Here is a 22,499-nt window from a genome sequence, read left to right as displayed (position 1 = left end):
GTCAGAAATTGAGTTTAAAAAAATCTGAAATATTTGTCTTTTTTCTTCCTCCCCTCCCCATATTGAGGTTAGGATTTATTGTTCCAGAACCCTTGAACAGTTAGGAGGGGAAAAGTCCATTTTTAGGTAATAAATTTCTGCCTAAGTCATATAAAAATAGGGGAACACTTGGTAGAGACAGATAAAAAAGAAAATGGGTCATCACAGATTTTTCTGCGTCATCACCTGTTAATGGACATAAAGGAAAACAACACTTCTGATGCCCAATGTGTGTTTTCACAACAAGCAATTCATTTGTGAACACTGTGCATCTTAGAATTGAAACCATTTCTAACAACCAAGAGTAAATGCAAAGCCCAGTTTTAAGGGCTCAGTGCCATAAGACTGTCCCCCGACAACAACAGTGGATCTGCAAGTCACCCACACTTCTGACTTGGCTACAAATCAAGGGTTCTGTGGCACTCAGTTTCAATAATTTCCTATAACAGACAAGACTCACAGACTATTACCAGTTATTATGGAAGACATCAAAGGGAACATATGAGCAGATGAGTTACGTAGGGCAAGGCCTGGGGGAGTGTGTGTGTGTGTGTGTGTGTGTGTGAGATGTCCCTAAGGAATTGAGGTGCACTGCCCTACCAGTGCATGAATACATTCACCACTCCAGAACCTCTCTCATCCTAATCGTTTATGATCTTTGCAGAGATCCTATTATGTACCCATGGTGGATTAAATCATTGGCTACCAGTAAATAATTCAGCCTCTCCTTCCTAGAAGTCAGTATGTGGCTGGAATTTCCAGTTGTCTAAGCATGAGGTTGGTTCCTCTGGCAGCCATCCCCCAACCTGAAGCTACATAGAGGCACAGCCGGATACCTCATTAGCAAAATCAGGTATGAAAGGGGCTTCTTATGAATAATAAAAGATCTGCTCAAACCAACTCAGGAAATTCCGTGAGTTTTAGAAGCTTTTTATACCAGAGGGTTTTTTTTTCCTTGTGGTGGAGATTGAAACTGGGACACTCTCCCACTGAGCTCCATTTGCAGCTTTTTATTTTCTCTTCTGAGACAGTCACCCTAAATTGCCCAGGCTGGCCTCAACTTCTGATTTTCCTGCTTCAGCCTAGGATTACAGATGTGTCACCACCTGGTTCCAAATAATATTTCCTATTGTCACTGGCTATCATGAATCCTTACTGTAGTAGTAATGGAAATTTAAACTGCAGCAACAATATGAGTTTACAGAAAAAAAAACTTTAATTAAAAAGTAAGAAAAATAAAGGAGAACACTGCTCTGACAAAGATCAACCTTGTCCCCTAACAAGCAAGTAAGAGGAGCTAAAAAGGCTTCATAGCAACTGATGGGGACACAGGTCTGAAGAGGTGGATCAGACTGCCCTATTCACAAAAGAACAGAATAGTTTTATAGCGTGCTGTGGTGGGCTGGGGCATAGTCACTCTCAGTCCTGAATTCATAGCTCCAGAGGAATCCTCATGACTCCAGGTCTCATGAGATGACTGTTTCTGGAAGACTCTCAGTCATGTGAGGCTCTTCTAAAATCCAGTGTAACTAGGGCCATACATTTCTGGGCATAGCTAAATGTTCCTGTAAATCTTACCCTGGTATACTCAACCTTGAAGAAATGGTAGGGTAGGTAAAGTTAGGGTTAATATACCTTATTTTGCCAGTGTTCAGACAGACTTTCATAGCTATATGCAGACCCGAGAAGGGTATGACCCAGAGTTTTACAAAATGGGGGTCAAGCTTTGTTCTACTGATACTTACCTATTGGGCATCTATCAGCCCAAGCGAAGAATCAGAGTTTTGGGCAAAATCCACTTTTAAATTCCTGACTGCCTCATAAGAAAATACAAATCATGCTTTTAATGAGTAACAGATTAAGGGCCAAGGAGTTTGCCACTATGGTGGTCTTTGATTCATCAGTATGCCTTGGTCAGAAATCCATTTACTTGGTCTTGGTTGGATTGAGTATGTTGCCCCAAAGTTTTATGCACTCAGGGAAGGATTTATGAAGGTGATTGGATCATAGGAGCACTGTACTCATAGTGGATTCACCCACCAGTGAGTTAAGTGGCTGAGTGTTATGAGGTGGGGGCTGGTCAGAAGAGGCAGATCACTGGAGGCATGACCTAAATCTTTTCCCAGTCTTCACTTCTCTCTCTTCTTCTGGGCTGCCATGCTGTAAGTAGTTTTTCCTGCACCATGCCCCTCTCCTATGCTGTTTTCTGCCTTACAGCCACCAAAGCAAATCTCTAAATTTTGGGTGGTGGGTATTGTGTCTCAGTGATGAAAAAATGACTAAGAGAGATTTTGGTACCAGAGAATGGGATTTTGCTGTGACTATGACCATATGGTTTAGAAACTTTTGGAACTTTTTCATGGGAAGAATTTGGAAAAGTTTAGAGACACTGGCTAGAGAAGCCCTAGAATGCTGTAAGCTGAGCTTAATGGGAGATTCTGGTCTGAGCTCAGAAAACCAGAATGCTTATAGAAATACAGACAAAAAGACCAGGCTCAGGAGGTTTCATTTGGGAACAAAGACTCCATTGGCCTTGAGACCATGCTGTGGCAGAATTATGCTGGGGCAGAAATTTTATCTACTTTTTTCTCATGTTCTAGACTTTGTAGGGACTGAAATTAAGGGCAGCAGACTAATTAATCTGATAGAGGTAATTTCAAGGCAGCTGAGTTCAGGCTATGGCATATGGACTGTTGGCAGCTTTTAATCCAGTGTACACTAAAAATCAGTGGCAAAACACCAAAAGTTTTCACTTTTGCCAGAATGAAAAGGCTTGCAATGTTGGAGCAGAAGAGAACTTGGTTACTAAAAAGGTCTTGATTTGGTCCAATTTGTTGCTATTGCCCTACTCCTCATTTTTAGAATGAGAATGTTTACTCTGTGCCATGGTACGTAGGCAATGTTTAACTTTCTTTTTTATTTTTACAGGGGCTCACAGCTAAGAGCTTGCTTTGAGTCTCAGTGGAAACTTTGGACTTAGACTTTCCAGGCAACTTTTAAGGATTGACTAAATGAATTTTGCTTAAAGAGATAGACATAAAAAAAAAGAAATACACATGACTCTTTTGGAAGCCAGGGGTGAAATGTTACGTTTTAGACTGAGAATGTCCCCCTAAAGCCTCATGTACGCAGAGGTGGGTTTATGGAGGTAACTGGTTCATGGGGGCACTGTTCCCATCAGCGGATTCATCCACCAGTGAATTCAGTGGCTGTAGATGCTGTTGGGAAATGGGAGCTGATTGGAAGAGGTGTGTCACTGGGGGTGTGACCTAGAAGGATGTGTCTCTCCAGTTCTCGATTCAGTCTCTGCTTCCTGGCTTCCATGACTTGAGCAGATTTTCCTCTTCTATTCCCCTCTTCCATCCTGTTTTCTGCCTTGGAGCCAGCTGACCATGGACTTACTGTGAGCCAAATTAAATCGCTTCTCTCAAGTTGTGGATGTTGGGTATTGTGTCCCACTGATGAGAAAATGACTAAGATACTTGGTTCATGTTCCCGTGTTTTTTGTTCTGCTTGTTGGCTAAGGTAAAGTCTAGTAAAATAAACACAGACATAAAGATTGAGAGGTAGAAATTGTATCATTTTTTCCTCCTACATAGACGCATCACTTTCTGAATATCTTCATTTAAAAATTATAAAGTTCGGGGCAGAGGATTTAGCTCAGTTGTTCCGCTGCTTGCCTTGCAAGCGCAAGGTCCAGAGTTTGATCCCTGGTACCAAAAAAAAAAAAAAAAAATTATAACGTACACATAAGGCAAAATTGGACACTTTGATCATTTGAAGAGTACAATTTAGTGACATTTAGTACACTTGTTACCAGAGTCCTAAGGTAGAGGGAGGCCTGACTTCAGAGAGTTTTAGTGGACTGGGTCTAGCTAATTGTCCCACAAATTACATGGAAAAGGTAATGGTAAAGTGGGAAAGGAATTTATTCATTATGGCTACATTGAGAAGGACCAGGAAGACCAAGTGTCCTCAGCCTTGTCTTTGAGGAGCTAACAAGATCTTTGGGGTTAAATTGGGGAGAAACAAAAGCAGGGTGCAAGAAGTATCTATAGCTAAGCAGTCTTGCTCAAACAGTAGTCTGGTGGATCATTTTCAGCAATAAGAAAGTTGCTGTTACCTTGTTAGGTGTGGCACCTACCTTGTTAGGTGTAGTTTCAGCTCTAGTCACAGGATATTGATTGATCGGACCTGTTTTTCCTGGAATTCATGGTGACAGCAGGAGAGAATGACTCAGACAAAGGCAATTCAGAAAGACAAAACGGAGTTAGGCCTTCAGCTTTAGGGCAGTGACTAGAACAGAATGTTATAAAAGCTAGCAATTAACAATTTGTTCATTTTGATGTCTTACAACCTCAAAAATATCTTAGTTAACCCTTATCTTGGTGCTTTCAGCCCTGAAGGGGAAGGGTTAGCAGTTTCAGATGAACACTCCTTAAATGATTAACATGAGGCAGAGTTGAACAGCAATCTTTTCCAGTTTTAGGTAGCAAAAGAGACAGATGCAAAAGGAAGGCAGAGATGCCAAGCTCTATCTTATTTCTTGTTACCCATTGGACATAGGCAGTCCATGGGTATGGCGGGGGACACCCAGACACCCAGATCCCAGAGCATGACCAGCAGGGTGGGTGTGTCCCTGAGCACTTCCTTCCTGTCACACCCACAGTCCACATATATTTATATAAATCCTCCGACTCTGTTCTCAGACACCAGCATAAACAACTGTAGATGCACACTCACTCTACAGGCACCATGCAGCTCGTGCACTGCCCCAACTTCAGGGTCTGCAGACACAGGCTGTAAGGACTGAGCAGATACCTTCGGCAGAGGTGGCCTGTTTCCTCCTGTTTCCTGCTCTCTTCTCCTTTCCTCTCCTGTTCCTTCCTAATAAGACACCCAGAGTCTGGAGAGACATGGAGGTGAGTCGGGGCAGAGTCAGGGGGCTGTAGGAGGTGATGTGACTCAGGAGAAGGACAGACCTGCAGGTATGAGTCAGATTCAAGGGAGGACCCCATTTCCCACACAGCTATAGGCCTGCTGGCCCTGTGCCTGAGGCCCGCCAAGATCTCACTAGGGAAAGACTAGGCCAGGTGCCACAGGTCACAAACCTGGCTGACAGCAGCAGGGCCCAGGTGTGGGCAGCTACCACATGGAAGGAAGTGTGGCATCTCAGGGAGAGCCTGCATGAGCAGGTGAGCCCAGGTGTGGGCCCACGGACCCTCTAGGGGCTTTCATGCAGTACTGATCTGAGGTTGCAGCTGGGCCCTCCAGGGAGGAGAGGAGAACCTTTCCCATCCACATTCTAACTGTCGTAGCACCCTATGACATAGGCATGAAAGTGTCGTCACTCTCACTTCACTGAGGAGGACACTGACTCAGAGGTGTGGACTCAAGATATAAACCCAGGTTCTGGGGAGCCAGTGAGTACTTGGGTGGCACCATGCAGGTGCTGTACCCTCTCTGTGCCTCACAGCCTCACCTGTGAGAGCAGAATACATCTGGTTCCCTATGGGGTGTCTGCAAGGGGCCCTTCTAGAAAGAAAACAAATGCTATTTCTAAAGAGCCCAGGTGATGGGAGCTGTCTCTCTCCTAGGGTCCCAGAGAGGTGCCACAGGGGCCTGATGCTGAGTCCACTCCCAGCCACGTCCCCCTTCCCCTCCCATCCCAAGGATTTGTCCTCTCCTTTCTACCCTCTCCCCACTCCCTCTTGCTCACACCTGCTGTCTCCAACTGTCTCACCCCACAGTTCTTGGGCATCTGAGCTGTTTGCAGAGCTGACTGAGAGGGCCTAGGGGCCTGGTACCACCTACTAGGCATTCATCTTCCAGGGTCTTCCAGTGAAGACCTACAGGGAAGATGAGCCATGTCTCTGGTGGCCAGTAGAGTGACCTGTATGCAGTGATGCTATGGTAGGGGTTGGGGAGGAAGCCCCACAGGGGCTCATGGAAACTGTTCAGAGCCCACTCGATCTGGACACTGACCAGGTATTTACAGTCCCGATGTCCAGGCAGGCGTGGCTCTTTACACAAGAAAGTCCTTTTTCCACCAACCCATTCTCTGTTTTGTGACCCCAGGCATTATGTCCTCCCCTTCCTGTTTCCAGAGCTGTAGAGCAGAACATTTGCGCAGGATAGACACCAAGTCCCATCAGCTTGCTTATCCATCCCCACCTACCCCAGGGCCCAAGCTTAGCGGGAGCTGCCCAGCCTCAGCAGCTCAGCCCGTAGGTTAACCCAGTTGCTTTTGCTAATAGAGGAATCAAGCAATGTCCCCTTTGCAGGAGATGTGTGTCATCATTGTCATCACCCCTTACCCCAGGCTCTGGCTATGTACTCACCTGTGTCCCCACTTGAGTGTCCATTCTTTGGGAAGCCACAACACTCCAAGAGGACTCCTGCTGAATCACTCAGGTCTCCCTCATGTTAAGGGAGGCTGGGGAGGCGGAAGGACATGGGCCTAAACAGATCACCTGTCACCAGCATGTGGGCTTTTCCTGGGCTCTGGCACTGTGACTGGCCTGCAGATGCTGCTCCTGGTCACTTGCCTCCTGGGGCCTTCTCTGCATGTGCTCATGCAGGTGAGAGCAGGAAGGGGTGGTCTGATGGGCACCTGTGAATGTGGGACAAGATCACTGGGACCGCAACACTATACAGGCGTGTTTATTCATTCCCACCCATTCCCACTACGAATTTTAATGCAAAGAAAAATAATAAAGATGCCTCCCAGCACAAGCTTGGTGAATTATAAAATGTTCACACATCTCATACTGTGATTGAGCCCTGCCTGATGATGACAAAGATGTTGACTGATTCTGGTTTCACGTTTGTAAGAGAAATGTCCTTAAATCCTTTGTTAGCATCTGATTCAGTTGGTCAAATCAAATTCATCCCCCGGGAGAGGAAGGGAACAGTTGGGGTGGCAGGAGTAGGGGGGGATGCCCAGGAAATGTATGATAAAGCCTAGGAAGAAAAAAAGCCACACTGCCATCAGTTAGCCTATTTCCAAGTTTTTGGAGATCTTTTTCTTTGCACACAAATGAGGATACTGAGGCCTATAGAAGTATCTCCTACCTCTGGTGTAATGAGAACCTACCACAGTCTTGCATGTGCACAGATGCACGGATGCAGAGAAAGCTCCCAAATCTTTCTCCCTCGGCCACAAAGATGTACACACAGCCCCTCCCATAGACCCAGACACATGCAGTGACCTCCACGTACTCAGACTCACAAGAGCCACATATGGTCCACCCCACAGCGGCCCCTCCCCCCCACGCTTCTGCTCTCTCTAGCCCGAAGTACTAGTGTTGGGTGGCAGTGTTGCCCTGAGTGCTTCAAAGGAGCCATTCCTGTCAGAAAGCTAGTGAGATGGCCACGGTGGAGGCTGGGCATGAGTGGAGGGAGACCCTCAGCCCCCAGAACACACCTCAGGGTGGGTGAGAGGAGAGAGCAGTACTTCTTCCCTAGACCAGCGCCCTGCTTGTCTGGGCAGCTTCACACCATGCCCTGGGAGACCCGGCAAGGCCCAAGCCATGAGGTCCAAGTCCTATGGAGAAACCCAGCCCCGCAGTGGGCAGGACAACCCCTGGTCTCATGAACACCTTCTGTAGTCGATGGGAAAAGGCCATCAGGGGAGGGGGACAACCCTGCTATGGAAGGGCAAGGCAGGAACTCTAAGACTGAGAATCGCTGGGGACAGAATCTGACGTCTCAGGTCTGCCTGTGTGAACTTGGGCCTCTCTGGGCCTCAGGCTCGGGGTCAGTGCAGGGTGGGGGCTGTCCCAGGGCTCTAGCGGGCCCTTCCTGGCCTGATGATGCCTGATGTTTTTCTCCCTCCCTGTAGGTTTGTTACTGTCCAGGGCAGAACCATTGGCTCAGAGCCCAAGGATGACAGAGTGAAGAAGGCAGCCGGGTACCTGCGAAGCCCCATGAAGTCACATGAGAAATCCTGGTAGCCTGTCCCCTCGGCCTTCTCTGCCCCACCCAGAACTGCCTGGCTCTGGGGACAAGGAGGAGGCTCCTCACCCGAGTTCCCTGTCCCTGCACACAAGCACTTCTCTTTAGTCTGGATCAGTGTTCTGTCCCACCCCAGCCTGTCACCCAGGCAACATCTGGGCCCACTTTGCCCATTCAGGAGGAACCAGAAGCTCAGAGGAAAACAAGGGGCTGAAGGGTACTGGGCAGGGGGGAGCCTGGCCGAGGCCCAGGGGTGGACAGGGCTGCAGTGCCATGGGCAGCTTCCTGCAGGCTGGTGGGCCTCTGCGGTGGTGGTGGTGGTGGGGGGAGCTCCCCGTCCTCTGGCCCTGAGCTCTCCACCCCCTCCAGAGCACTCCCCCACTTTTGCGTTACTCTTTGGCCTGACCCGGACCGCCGACCGTGCCCTCCCCCCTTCCATGCCAGTGTGTTCACTGCCCTTTCGAAGGCCAGCACTTCACCAAGTCCCAGAGGAGCTGCCTCAGCCTTCTCACCAGGGGGCGCCTAGGCCTAGGGGCAGGGCAGGGTTCTTGCAGCCCCTTCTAGCTCCCAGGTCCCAATCATGCTACAGACCCGAGGTCCTCAGTACCTCTAGCACCTTCCAGGGCTCCCGGGGCTCCCCTCTGGCCCGAACCGGCTGGGCCAGACCCTGCGTCCTCTGCTTGCTCTTCGCCCTCTGCGGCCTAAGCCTCCCTCCTGCCCCAGCTTGAACTCCTACTGCTTAGGTCGGTCCCCAAGTGTGGCCCCCACCCCCTACCAACCACCGAAATCCCACCCACCCTCGGTCCAAGCCCTGCCTCCTGGAAGCCTTCCCGAACTGCAGAGCACGCACAGAGCCTCTCTCCTCTCGCTGCCTCCTGCTCAGGACCTCAGCGCGGCCTGCCACGGTAAGCGGCTGCTCAGAGCCCGGCCCACGTGGTGCCCGCGGGGACTGGGGCGCGGCTGGGCCCACAGACTAACCCCCCCCCCCCCCGCCGGCCCAAGGCTGTTTCGCCGAACCTCGTGCTGGCTTCCGTCCAAGAGGAAGGTGCCCGTGTGGGGCGTCCGTGCCCTGCGCTGGGGCTGGGGCGAGAGGCCCTGAGGAGTTAGCGCCCTTCCACTGCCCCTGCTCCAACATCAATCCAGGCAGGGCGCGACCCCGGGCCACGCTGAGGCCTTTCTGCGGTCTTCCTCCGGAGGCGTAGCCTTCTGTGCTCGCTTCGGCAGCACATAAACTAAAATCGGAGGAGTAGCCTTCAACGGCAGGCCCAGACCCACGGCCCAGGCACTGAGTTCCTCATGGAAAAATGAGTCGCGGGCCTGAGGTGATGGCAGAGACACAGAGGCCCGGAGGGGCCCCCCAGACCTAGCAAAGCCCTGCAGGCCAGAGAGGAAAGGACGCTCAGTGAGTCACTGCAACCTATTCCTACACAAAGCCAGACTAACCTGGCGCCGTGGTGTGTGTCTGAAACCCAGCTACTCGAGAGGCTGAGGCAGGAGGATTGTGAGTTCAAGGCCAGCCTGGGCAACTTAGTGAGACCCTGTTTCAAAAGAAAATAAAAAGGGCTGGGGATGTATTGAGGACCTGAGTTCAGCCCTCATTACTGGAGCAGGCCGGTGAGCAAAGCCCTTCCCCCAGTGAAACCTTAACTTCCAGGAGCACATAAGGACAAGGGCTATTGAGAGGGAAGTTGCTGGAGGGCGCCTGAGAATGCTCGGGCTTTAAAGTCCCCCAGAAGCTAAGCAGTGGATCCTGGACAGAAATCTGAATGCAGAATTAGGAACCGAGAGTTACATAGTGGGCCCGGGGTGTGAGATGGGTGGGAAAAACAAGGTACCATAAAGGAGAAGGGACCGCCACCGTGCCCGCCCTGGGAAAGGGACTTGTGAGGGACCATGCGAGTTAGAGCGCCCCCTGATGGTGAGGCCCGGTGAACAGAGCGGAGGGCTCTGGCCCAGCATTGCTCCTCCGCCCAGAGGAAGCTCCCTTCCCCACACGGAGCTCAGCTCAAACACCACCTACCCCTTGTGGCCTCTCTGGTCTCACGGATCAGCCTGGGCTCCCCGATTCCGATTCCGGGACTTAAGGCTAATCCTTGCTACACTGTGCCCCGACTTGGAGCTGCTGGTGATCCAAGCCAGTTGGGTGAGACAGTCACAGTGCCTTGTTCTCAGTACCTCGTGGAGAGGGTGACGACAGTGTATATCAGTAAGGGGAGAGATGTTTTCTGCTTCTGGCTATATCGTTTATGCATTTCTAACAGCAAACAGTCAATGTCCAGGTGACTCTCCGCGGGTTCTGAGCAGAAAGAGAAATTCCAGGGGTGAAGAGAGTAACAAGAATAACCAAGTGATTGGCTAGGAGGAGCGCCATTTTACGGGTGGAAATTAGAGCTGGGCTGCTCCCCACCAGAGGGCGCACCAGCCCCAAATTAAGGTCTGGAGGCTGATTGATGTTCTGTCCCCATGATCCAAACTGGCTTCCATGTTTGCCCACCAGCTGTCCCATCCCGCTACACTCCAGTTCCACCGCAGCTGCCAAGCCTCTGGGCAGGACCAGCAGCAGCTGCCTGGCTTTCCTAGGGAGAAGAGAAAGGTAAGGGAACCACAGGTGGAGCTGCCTGGAGTTCACTGGGTGGAGGGGAGGAAAGAAAAATGCTGTTGTGACTTGCAGACCTTCTAATTCATGACCTGGCTTTCCTGAAATTTTTTCTTGAGGTAAAATACAAGACACATGAAATTTGCCATTTTAACTAGACTATATGGCTCTGTGACATTAGGTACATTCATGATGTTGATCAACTATCAGCACTATCTAGTTTCAGAACTTTTTCATCACTTCCAAAGGAATGGAGCCACATACTCATTAAACAAATAGTCACTCCCCAGCTCTGCTCTCATTTTCATTCCCTGGCAACCACTAATCTGCTTTCTGTATCTATAAATTGGCCTTTTCTGGGTATTTCTGGTAGAGTCAAATAGTTTGTGTACTTTTATGTGCCTTCTTTCATTCAACCTACTGTTTTCAAAGTTCATTTCTGTTGTAATATGTATCCGAACTCAATTCCTTTTCATGGCTGAGTAATATTCTATTATATGGATATACCACATTTTGTTTATACATTTGCCTATTTATGGATGCTTGGGTTGTTTTCATATTTTGGGTATTGTGAATGAAGCTGCTATGAACATTGATGTACAAGAATCCGGGGCCCTGTTTTCAGTTCTTGTGATATATACTTAAGAGTGGAATTACTGGGTCTAATAGCAACTCTATGATTAATTTTTTCAGGGATATCTAAACTCTCCCATAGTGGCAGCATCATTTTGCATTCTTATCACCAATGTATGAGGGTTCTAATTCCTCCACATTCTCTCCAGTATGTACTATTTTCTGGTATCTCATTGTGGTTTTGATTTGGATTTCCCTTATGACTAGTGATGTTGAGCATTGTTTCTTTTAACTGGTCTCCCAGCCTCCAGTCTTTCCCCTTTCCCCAAGCTACCCACTGAAGAGTAGGGCAAGTCCTCCTTCCAAAACACAAGTCTGATCATGTCTTTGACAGCTCAGATCCCTTGGTGTTCCCAACTGTCCCTAAAAGAACAGAGTTCCTGGCCTACAACACACAGCCTCTGTGCCCTAGGAAGTTCTCCCTTTTGCTAACAGATACTTCCCCAAATCCTTGTATCCTCAGCTCTGTCTGACCAGAGCATTCTCCATTGTTCTCCACACCTATGGACCCCACCCATGCCCCTGTCTCAGACCTCACCTACTCCCTTACCCTCTCTCTGTGTGTCCCCATGTCCCCCTCAGAGTCCCCACCCTATCGTGTCCCTTCTTATTCTGTAAAGGCCAGTGCAAAGGCCTGTTTCCCTCCAGAGGCCAAGATGCACAAAGGTCATGGCCAGGTCCATAGGCTCAGCCTTGAGAGCTTGGTGCCTGGCATAGCCCAGCTCAATACAGCCATGCTGACAACCATCTGGGTGGAAGGGTAGACTCAGGTGGTTGAGGACACACAGATGTGTGTGATATGTATCTTGGGCGGTGATTTCTCTGCCCTGAAGCAGCTGCAACCTGGTACAAACTGTTTTGGTCAAGGGGGTCCCACCAGTTGCCCTTCTGCACCTGAATTTCAACCATGGCACAGCTTGGGCTCCAGTTGGGTTCCTCTATCCACAGATACCCCAAGGGACAACAGGAGGACCCTCTCTTTCCATCCAGCTATTTTGAAACCACCCAGGTGACATTAACTTGCCTCTCAATTTGAGAGTTACCACTCTCCCTGCCTCTGGCATGCCTCAGGCTGCTCCCCTTTTTCTTGTTCTTCAAGTGTCCTGGTTGAGTTCTACCCCCTACCCACCCCATGTCTTCTCAGTCCCTGACAGTCCAAGGTGCCCAGAAACCACCCAGCTCAGGCTGCTGAGGCCAAATCATCCCTTCCTCTTGCTCCCTCCTCCCTCTCCCTGCAGCCGGTGGAGGCCAGGTGGGGCCGAGCAGGCTGACTCTCCTCCAGCTCTTCTAGCTGCGAGACTGTAAGCAAATGATTTCCGTCCTTTTAAAAATGTTTTTCTGGGTTTGTTTTATTGGTACATGTTTGCAGCACATAATGAATACATTCATCATGGGCGTTAGTCCCTGTATGTAACACATCTTAATTCTTTTTAAAATTCCCCCTTTGCCCCTAATCTCTAGGTCCCCTTCCCTTTTGCAAAAGTTCTGTTTCCTGTTATCTTTTATGTTGCTCTTTAATGTATTTATACATTGGGTTTCTTTTAGAAGGGAAACAATGCAATACTTAAGCTTGTGTGTCTGATTTATTTCACTTAACATTATGGCCTCGAAGTGCACCTGTTTTCCTACAGATGACTCCAGTTTATCCTTCTTTATGGTAGAAGACTTCAGCTCTTTGTGCTCCAGTTTCCTTCCCTGGAAACATCCCTCCCGAGGTAGCTCTGAGTGGGCTGTGTCAGTTCAGATGGTGCAGACATTACGAAGGGACTCCTAACCCCTTCTAGGAATCCTGTCCCCAGGGCTGCACTCACTGACCACAGGGTCCTCCCCAGCCTCTCTCCCTCTCCTGAGGGCCCTACGGATGGCTGACCTTTAATGAGCTTGTACTTGAAATCTGGCATCATCAAAGCCTTATGTAACTCTGGCTCTGACTTCAGCTTTAAGGAGGATGTAACATGTTGGCTCCATTTTCAGCTGAGGAAACTGAGGCACAGGCTGGCGCCCTGTCAAAGCTCATGCTGCTTGGAAGTAGAAGGCCTGGGCTCCTCACCACCATACATCCTGCCTCCTGAGACAGGCCCAGGCTTCTGACCTGGGCCCTCTCTTGCCTCTGCAATTCCTTTGGATATTGCCAAGGTCCTAGATCTTTGATTAAAAATTACTTTTATTGGTATGCTTTTGATATACGTCATGATCACATTCCTCATAGGGAATTTGTACCAGTTCATTATATATCTTGATTCTCCTTTTTTACCCATTCCCCTCCCTTCAACCCTCCTTCCCCTTCTTATTTATAAAAACTTTGCATTTTTTCCTTCTATTTTCTTTTCTTTCCTTTTCCCTTTCTTCCCTTGCCCCTTCCTTGCTCCCCTTCCATTTGAATATAAAGAACTCCTATGATTCCACCAACCTCTCCCAAACACATTTTAACAAGTCACACAGGCTTAGATTTGTATTCTAGCTCTTCTGGCCATTAGTAACTTCTTAGATAAGAACCTGTGAGGTTCTCATTCCCCCCCTCCCTCCTCCCATTACAGCTCATATTCCCAAGTTGGGAGTAAAGTCCCAGCTCTGTATGACTCACTGTTGTGTTTCCTGTGAGAATAAAAAAAAGAAAAAGAAATAGTTCTTACCAAGAACGAATCACATATGAGGATATGTATTTAGGTGCACATCAAGGTCCACTTCCTGAACTTTGGGCCTGGAGTTCCTTTCAGGTTGGAGATGCTTCAGGACTTGGGCCTGGCCTTCACCTGATGCTAGTCCCCGGATCCTTGAACAGGTCTGGTTCACGGTGCATCTGTTTGACACACAAGGGCGGCGAGGAACAGCATGGTGCGGGAGTAGGGAGAGCAAAGCCTGAGGGGGGGAATTGCTCAGTTAAATACATGGTGGGTTAGTTGTGCAGAAACAAGGAACAAGCAGGGGAAGAGGGCATGGGGATGGATCTTAAATACCACGCTAAGGAGTCAGGATTATCTCCAAGCTTTGGAGATTGTCAGTGAGGGAGGTGAAAGATTTCTGTCTAAGTAACTCAAAAGAAGGAAGCCAGTGAACCAGAGGAAGTCAGAGAAGAGAGGCTGATGAGGGGAGCAGAGCAAGAGAGGTATCTGGGGCCAAGGATTTAACTCAGTGGCACTGTGCCTGCCTTGAAAGCGCAAGGTCCTGAGTTTGATTCCCAGTATGAGAGAGAGAGAGAGAGAGAGAGAGAGAGAGAGAGAGAGAGAGAGAGAGAGAGAGAGGTGTCCAGCTCCACTGCCCCCTTCCCTTCCTATGGAAAGGGTCCTCCAGCCTGAGGCTTGTGCAGAGTTTCTCAAATGCAGTCCCCAGGCCAGCACCACCATCTCCTCCTCCACCACCACTACTGCCACCACCACCACCATCTCCTCCTCTGCCACCACCACCACTCCCATGCAATTTGTTAAAAATAAAACATCTTGAGGCAACTGTAGACTTCCTGAACCAGAATTCTGGTGGTGGGCCCAGCATTTGGTTTGAACAAGTGCTCTGGGGGATTGGGATGTGTGCTCATTTGAAGAACCACTGGATGATACAGCCATAGGGCTACAAGGCTTCCTGGACTTTCAAAGGTCCTGGTAAAAGATGCCAGGCACAGAGCCAGGCATGTTCAGGCCAGAGCAATGGGAAGAGAAGGAGAGTGCTGGCCCCTCCTCCATCACCCATTATTGGCTTCAGCCCAAGTTCAGCCTTCAGGAGCAAAGGGGATTCACCTGGAGAAGAGACTCTCAGCTTATTTTTGTCCAAACACTGGCTTTTGTAGGGCAGCAGGAGCCCAATCTCCCCAGTTTCTTGCTTCCCCTTGGCCCCTGCCATGAACTTACTTGTCCCTGACTTGTTCCCCACCTAAAGACTCGACACTGATGGAAATGTTGGCCCGATAGGAGCTCAGCAGAGTTGTGACCACGCCCTGGTGATTACCAGTCATTCGTGCCCCACTTACCTGACCCAGGTTCTGCCGTTTATAAACAGTGGCACTGGAGGCGGGAGGGTCCAGGTGGGAGAGGAAGCCCTAGGCCTGGCTGAGTCTTCGCTCTGCTGACTTCCAGTCTGTAGGATCTGACCTTCTCCCTCAGAGGTGCGTTTCCTGCCATGGGGATCTGTGGATGCTTATCTTCCTGGCCAGGCGATAGAGACGGTCTGGTAAGGGGAGGAGTCTGAACTCTCGGTTTTGGGACAAGGGAATTGATGATATTGATTCTACTTTTTCTAGAAAACCTTGTCTTATTAGGGTGAAATTCTGGTTAACATGAAGTCAGAAGTTGTGGTTAAATTGCCCTTCACTGCCTTTATACTTGCCCAATTTCTCAAAGGGAGCATGGGCAGTAGATTCATCATTTGTCTGGGGTCCTCATCGCCCTAAATTGGGAGTGCCGGTGGCCCCGTGCCTCTATCCTCCCAGTTAACAGAGGCCAGGTCCATCTTAGGAAGAGGAAGTTCAATTCATTAAACAACAAAAAATCATGAAGATTCTCATTTGGAGGAAGATGAAACATCACTTGGCCAAGAACGAGGCTTCAGGGTCAACAATTTTTAACTTAGGTTGAAATATCCACAAATGTACAAAAACTATACCAAGTTATAGTGACTAATCTCCCTCCTGTTATTCTTTCCTCTTTGCCAGTTTCAGTCCTTCAAAAGCAACTATTCTTCCCAATTCATTTTGTGTATACAGACATGGATGAAAATAAGTTCTAATTTCCATGTCTCTTTCACACGAAAGTTGTATATTTTGCACATTGTGATGAACTTTGCATTTCCCCCCACTTAATCAATATAGCTTGGGGTTTTCCATGTCTGTGTGTCTTTGGTCCTTTCAACAGCCATGTAGTATTCCCTCTGTGGATATGATGTCGCTGATCCCTCCTGTGGTGTTTTTGGGTTCTCTCTGGTCATCATCTGTCACAAACAATGCTATAATGCTCTAGTGTGTATGTACGTTATTTTGCACATATCCAGTTGCACCTATAGGATAAATTCCTTGAAGTGAAAGTCATAGATCAAAGGGTCACTGCATTGGTAACTCTGATGGATATTGGTTTCCTTCTTCTAATGAGGAGGAAGGCAAAGGAGTCAGACAGGGCAGGGTTTAAGCAGCTTCTCTGTGCTTTGTAGCTGTTTGATCCTGGGCTTGATCCTTACTGGCTCTGAGTTCGTTTGTTTGTTTAGCTCTGTGGTTGAACCCCGGGCCTTCACACTGAGCAAACCTCTCTCCCCTGCCCTTTTATTTCAAGAATGAGTCTTGCTGAGTCACTAAGTTGCCCAGGCTGGGTTGAACTGGCAATCCTCCTGCCTCAGCCTCCCAGAATAGTGGGATTACAGATGTGTCCCACCATGCCTAGCGATAGCTCCAGTTTTAAAAGTCTATAAAATGTGACCCACATAGGTTTAGTGTACAGCTTCAGTGACAGAGCACTTACCTGGCACGCCCAAGGCCCTGGGTTTGATCCCCAGCACCACAAAACAAAGAGCCAATAAAGTGTGCCCCGGAATGGTTGTGAGAATAAAATGAGATCAGCTGTGAAAACATTTAGTTCAAGGTCAAACACATAAGGAGAGCAATACAACTTCCTAAGGGTAAGCGGCCCAGGCTTTCCCTGGTGCCTGCCGGAGACTTTGGTGGGAGCCAAGGATTGAGCCTGGCCATCAAGCTGTGGCTGCTAACCAGAGTCCCTTCCCTGTGCCTGCCTGTTATACTCTGAGGTGCCACATATACTCTGTGACTAGAACCCTGGTGTTGCCAGGATCTTTCCTGGGTGACCTCACGAGCAGACCATGATGGAATCTTCCTGAAGGAAGGCACTTGGTCTGCCTTACATTCTCAGAGCTCCAAAGCCAGCAGAGCCCACAAAGAAGCACACTGTTTGCCACTGGACTCTTCCAGTGCTGCGTATTCTGCACACGTGACTCCATTCTATTAGTCACACCCAAGCCAACCTCCTGGTGCATATGTATACCCTTGTCCCACCCAATAAAATCTTGTTTGCACAGCCCTGAGCTCTTCTACGCTGTCCCTCTAGGGGGTGAGACCCCAAGGCCGTGTCCCAGAGTTTCCATTGCCTCGGGTTTTAGTTACATCTGGATGAGCTCTCACTCGAAACATGTATGTCCAGATTAAAGGGAAAGTTTGGTTTTGTATGATCAGAAATGCAACCCATGTGTGCAAAAGGAAAACATACATCGTACTCAGTCTCAAGATGCAAATCCTTCACTTTTAACTCTGTTTTTCTTTTGTGGTACTGGGGATTGAACATATGGCCTTTGCACTGAGATACATCCCCAGCCCTTGTTTGCTTGCTTGTTTATTTCAGACAGGCCTTGCTGTGTAGTCCAGGCTGGCTTTGAACTCACTATGTAGCCGAGGCTAGCCTCAAACTCTTGGCGATCCTCCTGCCTCAGCCTCACTAGTGCTGGCATTATAGGCATGAACCACCAGGCCTAGCTGCCGCTGACATTTTAGGTCAGTTGGCAGCCAATCTTTTAAGATCTCACAGCAAAGGAGGCATTCTTAGAGCGTTCTAAACGATGCCATGCAGCACATCTGCATTTCTGCCTGTGTTCCCCTTCATGCTACAGGGCATCAGGACAAACTGGGAACCGAGAGTCTGTTTCTGAAGACCTTGAAGCAGGTGGCTTGGCACTTCAGTGAGCAAGGACATGAGTGGAGAGAAGGAGGAGGACTTGTTCAGGATACTCAGGATTTACAGTGAACCAGAGCCAGAAAGCTCTGATATTTTTTCGCAGCACGAGCAACCATTGCAGCACGAGCAACCATTGCAGCACCAACTGGTCAGTCATCATAGACCATCCCAGGTGTCCCCATGTCTCCCAGAATCGCAGCTTCGCCCTGTTTATCAAGAGTTGAGCACTATGACCCAGCTGCAGCGGGATATCTGGGGCCTAGATACCTCTGAGCTCCAGGCCACATGGTTTTCAGAGGGGGAGATAGGTAAAGCAGCCCAGGCTGGCCCAAGGTAGGTCTGTCTTGAACAAGACTGGGTGGGGAAGGTCGCTGCTCTGGGGAGAGGAGATCCCAGCACAGGGCTCTCCGTTTCATGCTCTGCCTCCTTCTCGCCTCTCTATCTGACACAGCCCCCCACCAGGACCTGTGCTTGGTAAGTGCTGGCCGTGACAGTGTGGGCAGGGAGGGGTGGTGGCCTAGACTGGGGAGGGGTGTCAAGTCTCCCTGAAGACTCTTGCTGCCGACACCCTTGCTTTGAATGGGTGGGTGTTGCTGTTTCCCTGCAGACCAGCCCTGCTGTTCTTCATCCTCTGGCAGCAGCATGGTCCGCTCACTCCTCAGAGCAATTGTAAGTATCTTGCTGTTCCATTTTTTGTCAGCACTTGGGAGTCTTCCTTTCCCACCTGCCCCTAATCTAGTGTCTGCATTCATGGCCTCTCTCATAGTGTTGTTCTCGACAGGGTTGCTCTCCTCCCACTGTCCTGATAGGTAGGGCCTGCAGCTCACAGTGTCACTTCCTCAAGAGATGTGACCAAGGGAAGCCAGACCCAGGCCCTGCTGTTGGATGGATGGATGGATGGTTAGGTCCTGGCTGGAGGACAGGCACAGGCTGTGCCCATGCACAGTGATAGGTCAGGACCATGCCACCATGTTCATGGCCACCTGACCTGTCCTCTCCCTAGCCTCCTGTTCCAGATAAACTAGTGGTCAGGCAGAGGACCCCACGGGGTGCCTGGAAGGTTGGCACACTCTGCCATGGAAGGAAAGTCTCTGCTATTGCCGTCAGTGGTTCAACCCACCACGTGTACACATGTGGCACCGGCTACATCCGGGTATGGGATGAGAGTGCTCTGCAGGCCTGGGACAAGTTCCCTCAGGCCCAGCTGGACCTTCAGGTGAGGGGCATTCAAGCATGGCTTGGGAACCAAGATGGGGCCCTGTTGAGAGTGCTATCGGGTGACACAAGGGGGCGCTGTTCCCACAGCACCCATACGACTGTGTCCTCACCTGCAAGCTGTTCCCTGATGAGCGGAGCCTGATCACAGGGGGCAAGGCCCAGACCCTGACTCTCTGGGACTTGGTGCCCACGCCTCGGGTCCGAACGAACCTGGCTTCTACAGGGACCATGTGCCATTCCCTGGCCATCTCCTCAGACGCCCAGATCTGCCTGGCTTGTTTCAAAGGATTTGTGGAGATCTGGGATTTGCAGAACCAAATTTTGATCAGGTGTGACCTCTCTCCAGAGGCCCTCAGGTGACCTGCGGAAGGTTTGACCCTGAGACCTCCGCTTCCCCTCTTGGCAGTTGGGCTTTCTGAGGCACCCTCGATCTTCCAGGAGGTCCCCAGACCTGCCTGTGAATCTGAGTTGTTTTTTCTCCAGGAAACATGAAGTCCCCATCTATGGGTCCCGCTGTGTTGACATCACAGGCAATAAGTTCTGGACAGGAGGTGAAGACACCATCCTATACTCCTGGGACCTGAGGAACTACCAAAGGCTGCACCAGTACAGCTTACAGAATGAGGTGCCTGGTGCATCCCCAGTGGGGTCCAGATACAGGTGGTGGAGGGTCTGAGTTGAGGACACTGGTATGAATAATGGTATTGGCAACTTTGAATGCTGACCGCAAGCCTCTTCCAAACAGATCGTCAGCATCACTCACGACCCCAGTGAGGAATGGCTCTTGGTGGCCATGAGAAACAGTAATATCATGATCCTACACACTCATCGGATGGAGAAGTTCAAGGTCATCATCGAAAGATTCAACTTCTTCCACAACCTCAAGTTTGCGTCCTGTGGTGAGTGAGGAGCCAGGGAACTCCTGCAAGCATCCTGCTTTGAACTCACATTCCTGTCTTCTTTCTCTGCTCGTCTCTTGTTCCTTTCCCGGCTCTCTGTAAGAGGAGCTTCCTGTACAGAGTGACAGAAGCAGCACAGAGCCCCATCCCGTGGCTCTTCTGTCAGTGACACCACGGTCCTGTGTGTGGCAGGAGGGTGGGGATGGGTCAGGGATGCCTTGAGTCGTCTCTCATTTTCATAGGGGAGGAAACTGAGGCAGAGAAAGCGTTACCCTTGCCCTAGTCTGGTTGAGGACAGAGATGGAGCTAGAAGGCAGCTTGGGTCCCTTGCCTCTTCACTCATTCTTTCCTTTGGCAGGGAACTACTTTGTGACCACACTGGACGAGACAATCCGAGGCTTAGCGGCACCTTCTCTGCAAAGGCTGTTCCAGGTATGGGAAGGAGGGATGCACACGGCCAGGCACTCGGAGCTCGGGGGTCCAGATCCAGTTGTTGGATCCCAGAGAGTGCTGGAAAATACCATTTGTTTTTCCTAGTACTGGGGATTAAACCCAGGCCCTTCACACTGAACTATATCCTCAGTCCTTTCAAAAGTTTTTTATTTTGAGGGCTGGATGTGGTGGTGCACACCTGTAATCCCAGCACTTGGGAGGCTGAGGCAGGAGGATCACTGGGAGTTTGAGGCCAGCCTGTCCAGGGGATTTTATAGAGTGTGGGAATTAAGGACTTAAGGTTCCGTGACTTGTGGCTCCACCCTGGGCCCTGGGACTTGGCCTGTTTCCATGCAAAACTTGAACAATCCTAAATGAAATACCCATGTCTGGCTCAGGCATCAGGCATGCATGTCATGCCTCATTCAGTGCCTCTTTCCCTCTAGGTACAGGAGTCTTCAGAGATCTTCTGTTGTGATGTGTCTACTGATAACAAATATCTGGTCACGGGCTCTAAGAACAGTGCCACAGTTTACCAGCTCTTATACTGAAGGTCCCCTGCCATTGCCCTGCCAGTGAAGACCAGAGAAGGCCAATGTGACCTCGGGGTATTGGATAGCTTCAACTCCTGCCACCCCCTCAGCCTCAGCCCAGTGGCTGGTCACCTGTGCCAGGCACTTCCAGCTTGCCCTCTGGGTTTTTATTTTATGGCTTAGAGCTTTTGTTATTTTTCTACAACTGATTTCTAGGAAACTTTGAGATATAGCCTTCATACTTAATAAAATAGCAAAGCTGAAATCAAAACAACTTGGATATATATGTCCATTTCTTTCAAGTTACAAAGCAATTATGATGGATTACTTATGCCTCTAGCATATTCTGGTGGTCATGATTGGGCCATACTCAACATATTTAATGCCACTGAACTGTACACTTAGAATGTTTGGATGTTGAATTTTTAAATGTATTTTAAACAATTTAAAAAAGAAAAATCTTGGGAATTATAAAGATGGAATTCAAAATGATGGCAGTCTCTATGGAGCGAGAAACGGAGAAACGTTGGCTCATAAAGGGATAGAAAAGAGGGCTTTAATTCCATCTGAAATATTTATTTTTTCAAAAATAAATCAAGGTTTATGAAAATAAAAACTGCATGCTTCAAGGACATCACAGGAAAGTGAAAAGAGAACCTATAGAATAGGAAAAAAATATTTGCAAGTTATATTTCTACTAAGGGCCTTGTATTCACAATGTATAAAGGACTCTTACAACTTGGCAATAAAAAATAGAACCCAATTTTTTAAAAAAGGGATTTGAATGAAAGGACATTTTTCCAAAGATATACAAATGGTCAATAAGCACATGAAAAGATAAGATGTTCAACACCATTTGTTATTAGAGAAATGCAAATCAAATACCACTTAGTACCTGCTAGGATGCCTAGAATAAAAAAGACAGGAACAATGTGTTACTGAGGATGTGGAGGAAGTGGAATTCTCCTGCGTTGCTAGTGGCATTCTAAAACCATAGAGTCGGGCCGGGGATTTAGCTCAGTGGTTTCACTGCCTGCTACGCAAGCTCTAGGACCCGAGTTCGATCCCTGGTACCAAATAAATAAATAAATAAAACCATAGAGCCACTTTGAAAAACAGTTTAGCAGTCTTCAAAATGTTAAGCCTAGTGTTACCATGTGACCTACCATGTGACTTCCACTCCTACCTATGAGTCCAAGGGAATTGAAATTGAAAATGAAGCCTCATACCTTGGAAGGGTAATCATTTTCGAACATTTTTGTTATTGTTGTTCTTGAGATAGGGTCTCTGTGTAGTTCAGGCTGGGCTTGAACTCACTGTAGCCCGGGCTGGCCTCCAACTCAGTGTTCTCCTACCTCAGCCTCCCGAGTGCTGGGATTACAAATGTGCACCACCATACTTGACTGGAAGGGTAATAATTTTCAGTGATAGAGTCAAAGGAATTTTAAACTCTCTGTAAAGAAAGCAAAAGTCCCAATTAATAGTAGCAGGAGTCAAGGAGTAACACTGTAATCTCTAAGTTAATTACTAAAAC

At 48.9% G+C, this 22,499-nt stretch overlaps 1 protein-coding gene across 7 annotated transcripts; it reads left to right on the top strand.

Moving 5' to 3' along the window:
* Window positions 1-10,496: 10,496 nt before the first annotated feature.
* Tle7 (TLE family member 7) lies at window positions 10,497-21,238 on the top strand. Of its 7 annotated transcripts, none has more exons than XM_087204749.1 (11): window positions 10,519-10,588; window positions 17,819-17,871; window positions 17,987-18,216; window positions 18,335-18,357; window positions 18,491-18,552; window positions 18,887-19,099; window positions 19,189-19,430; window positions 19,585-19,726; window positions 19,847-20,000; window positions 20,359-20,432; window positions 20,879-21,238. In XM_087204749.1, the coding sequence occupies exons 3-11, from the start codon at window positions 18,113-18,115 to the stop codon at window positions 20,981-20,983; spliced, it is 1,119 nt and encodes a 372-aa protein (XP_087060875.1). In that variant the 5' UTR covers window positions 10,519-10,588; window positions 17,819-17,871; window positions 17,987-18,112; the 3' UTR covers window positions 20,984-21,238. The 7 variants fall into 7 exon arrangements, with proteins under 7 accessions (XP_021112138.1, XP_087060875.1, XP_021112137.1 ...); XM_087204742.1 differs by lacking the exon at window positions 10,519-10,588 and adding an exon at window positions 15,224-15,320; XM_021256482.2 differs by lacking the exon at window positions 10,519-10,588 and adding an exon at window positions 15,224-15,320 and having other exon boundaries at window positions 17,819-17,887.
* Window positions 21,239-22,499: the final 1,261 nt, after the last annotated feature.

Source organism: Heterocephalus glaber, unplaced genomic scaffold (genome assembly GCF_053883595.1).
Source record: "Heterocephalus glaber isolate CG9 unplaced genomic scaffold, H.glaber_assembly_v1.0 deba00000071, whole genome shotgun sequence".
In the NCBI taxonomy this organism is placed as follows: domain Eukaryota; kingdom Metazoa; phylum Chordata; class Mammalia; order Rodentia; family Bathyergidae; genus Heterocephalus; species Heterocephalus glaber.
This window is presented reverse-complemented; position numbering and strand designations above follow the sequence as displayed.

Excerpts from the sequence above, each read along its gene's own strand:
- Tle7 (XM_021256479.2), top strand. The coding sequence starts at position 17,900 with ATGAGTGGAGAGAAGGAGGAGGACTTGTTCAGGATACTCAGGATTTAC. Across the intron at positions 18,553-18,886 it reads GCTCACTCCTCAGAGCAATT|CCTCCTGTTCCAGATAAACT; the intron begins GTAAGTATCTTG and ends TCCTCTCCCTAG. Across the intron at positions 20,001-20,358 it reads CCTCAAGTTTGCGTCCTGTG|GGAACTACTTTGTGACCACA; the intron begins GTGAGTGAGGAG and ends TTCCTTTGGCAG.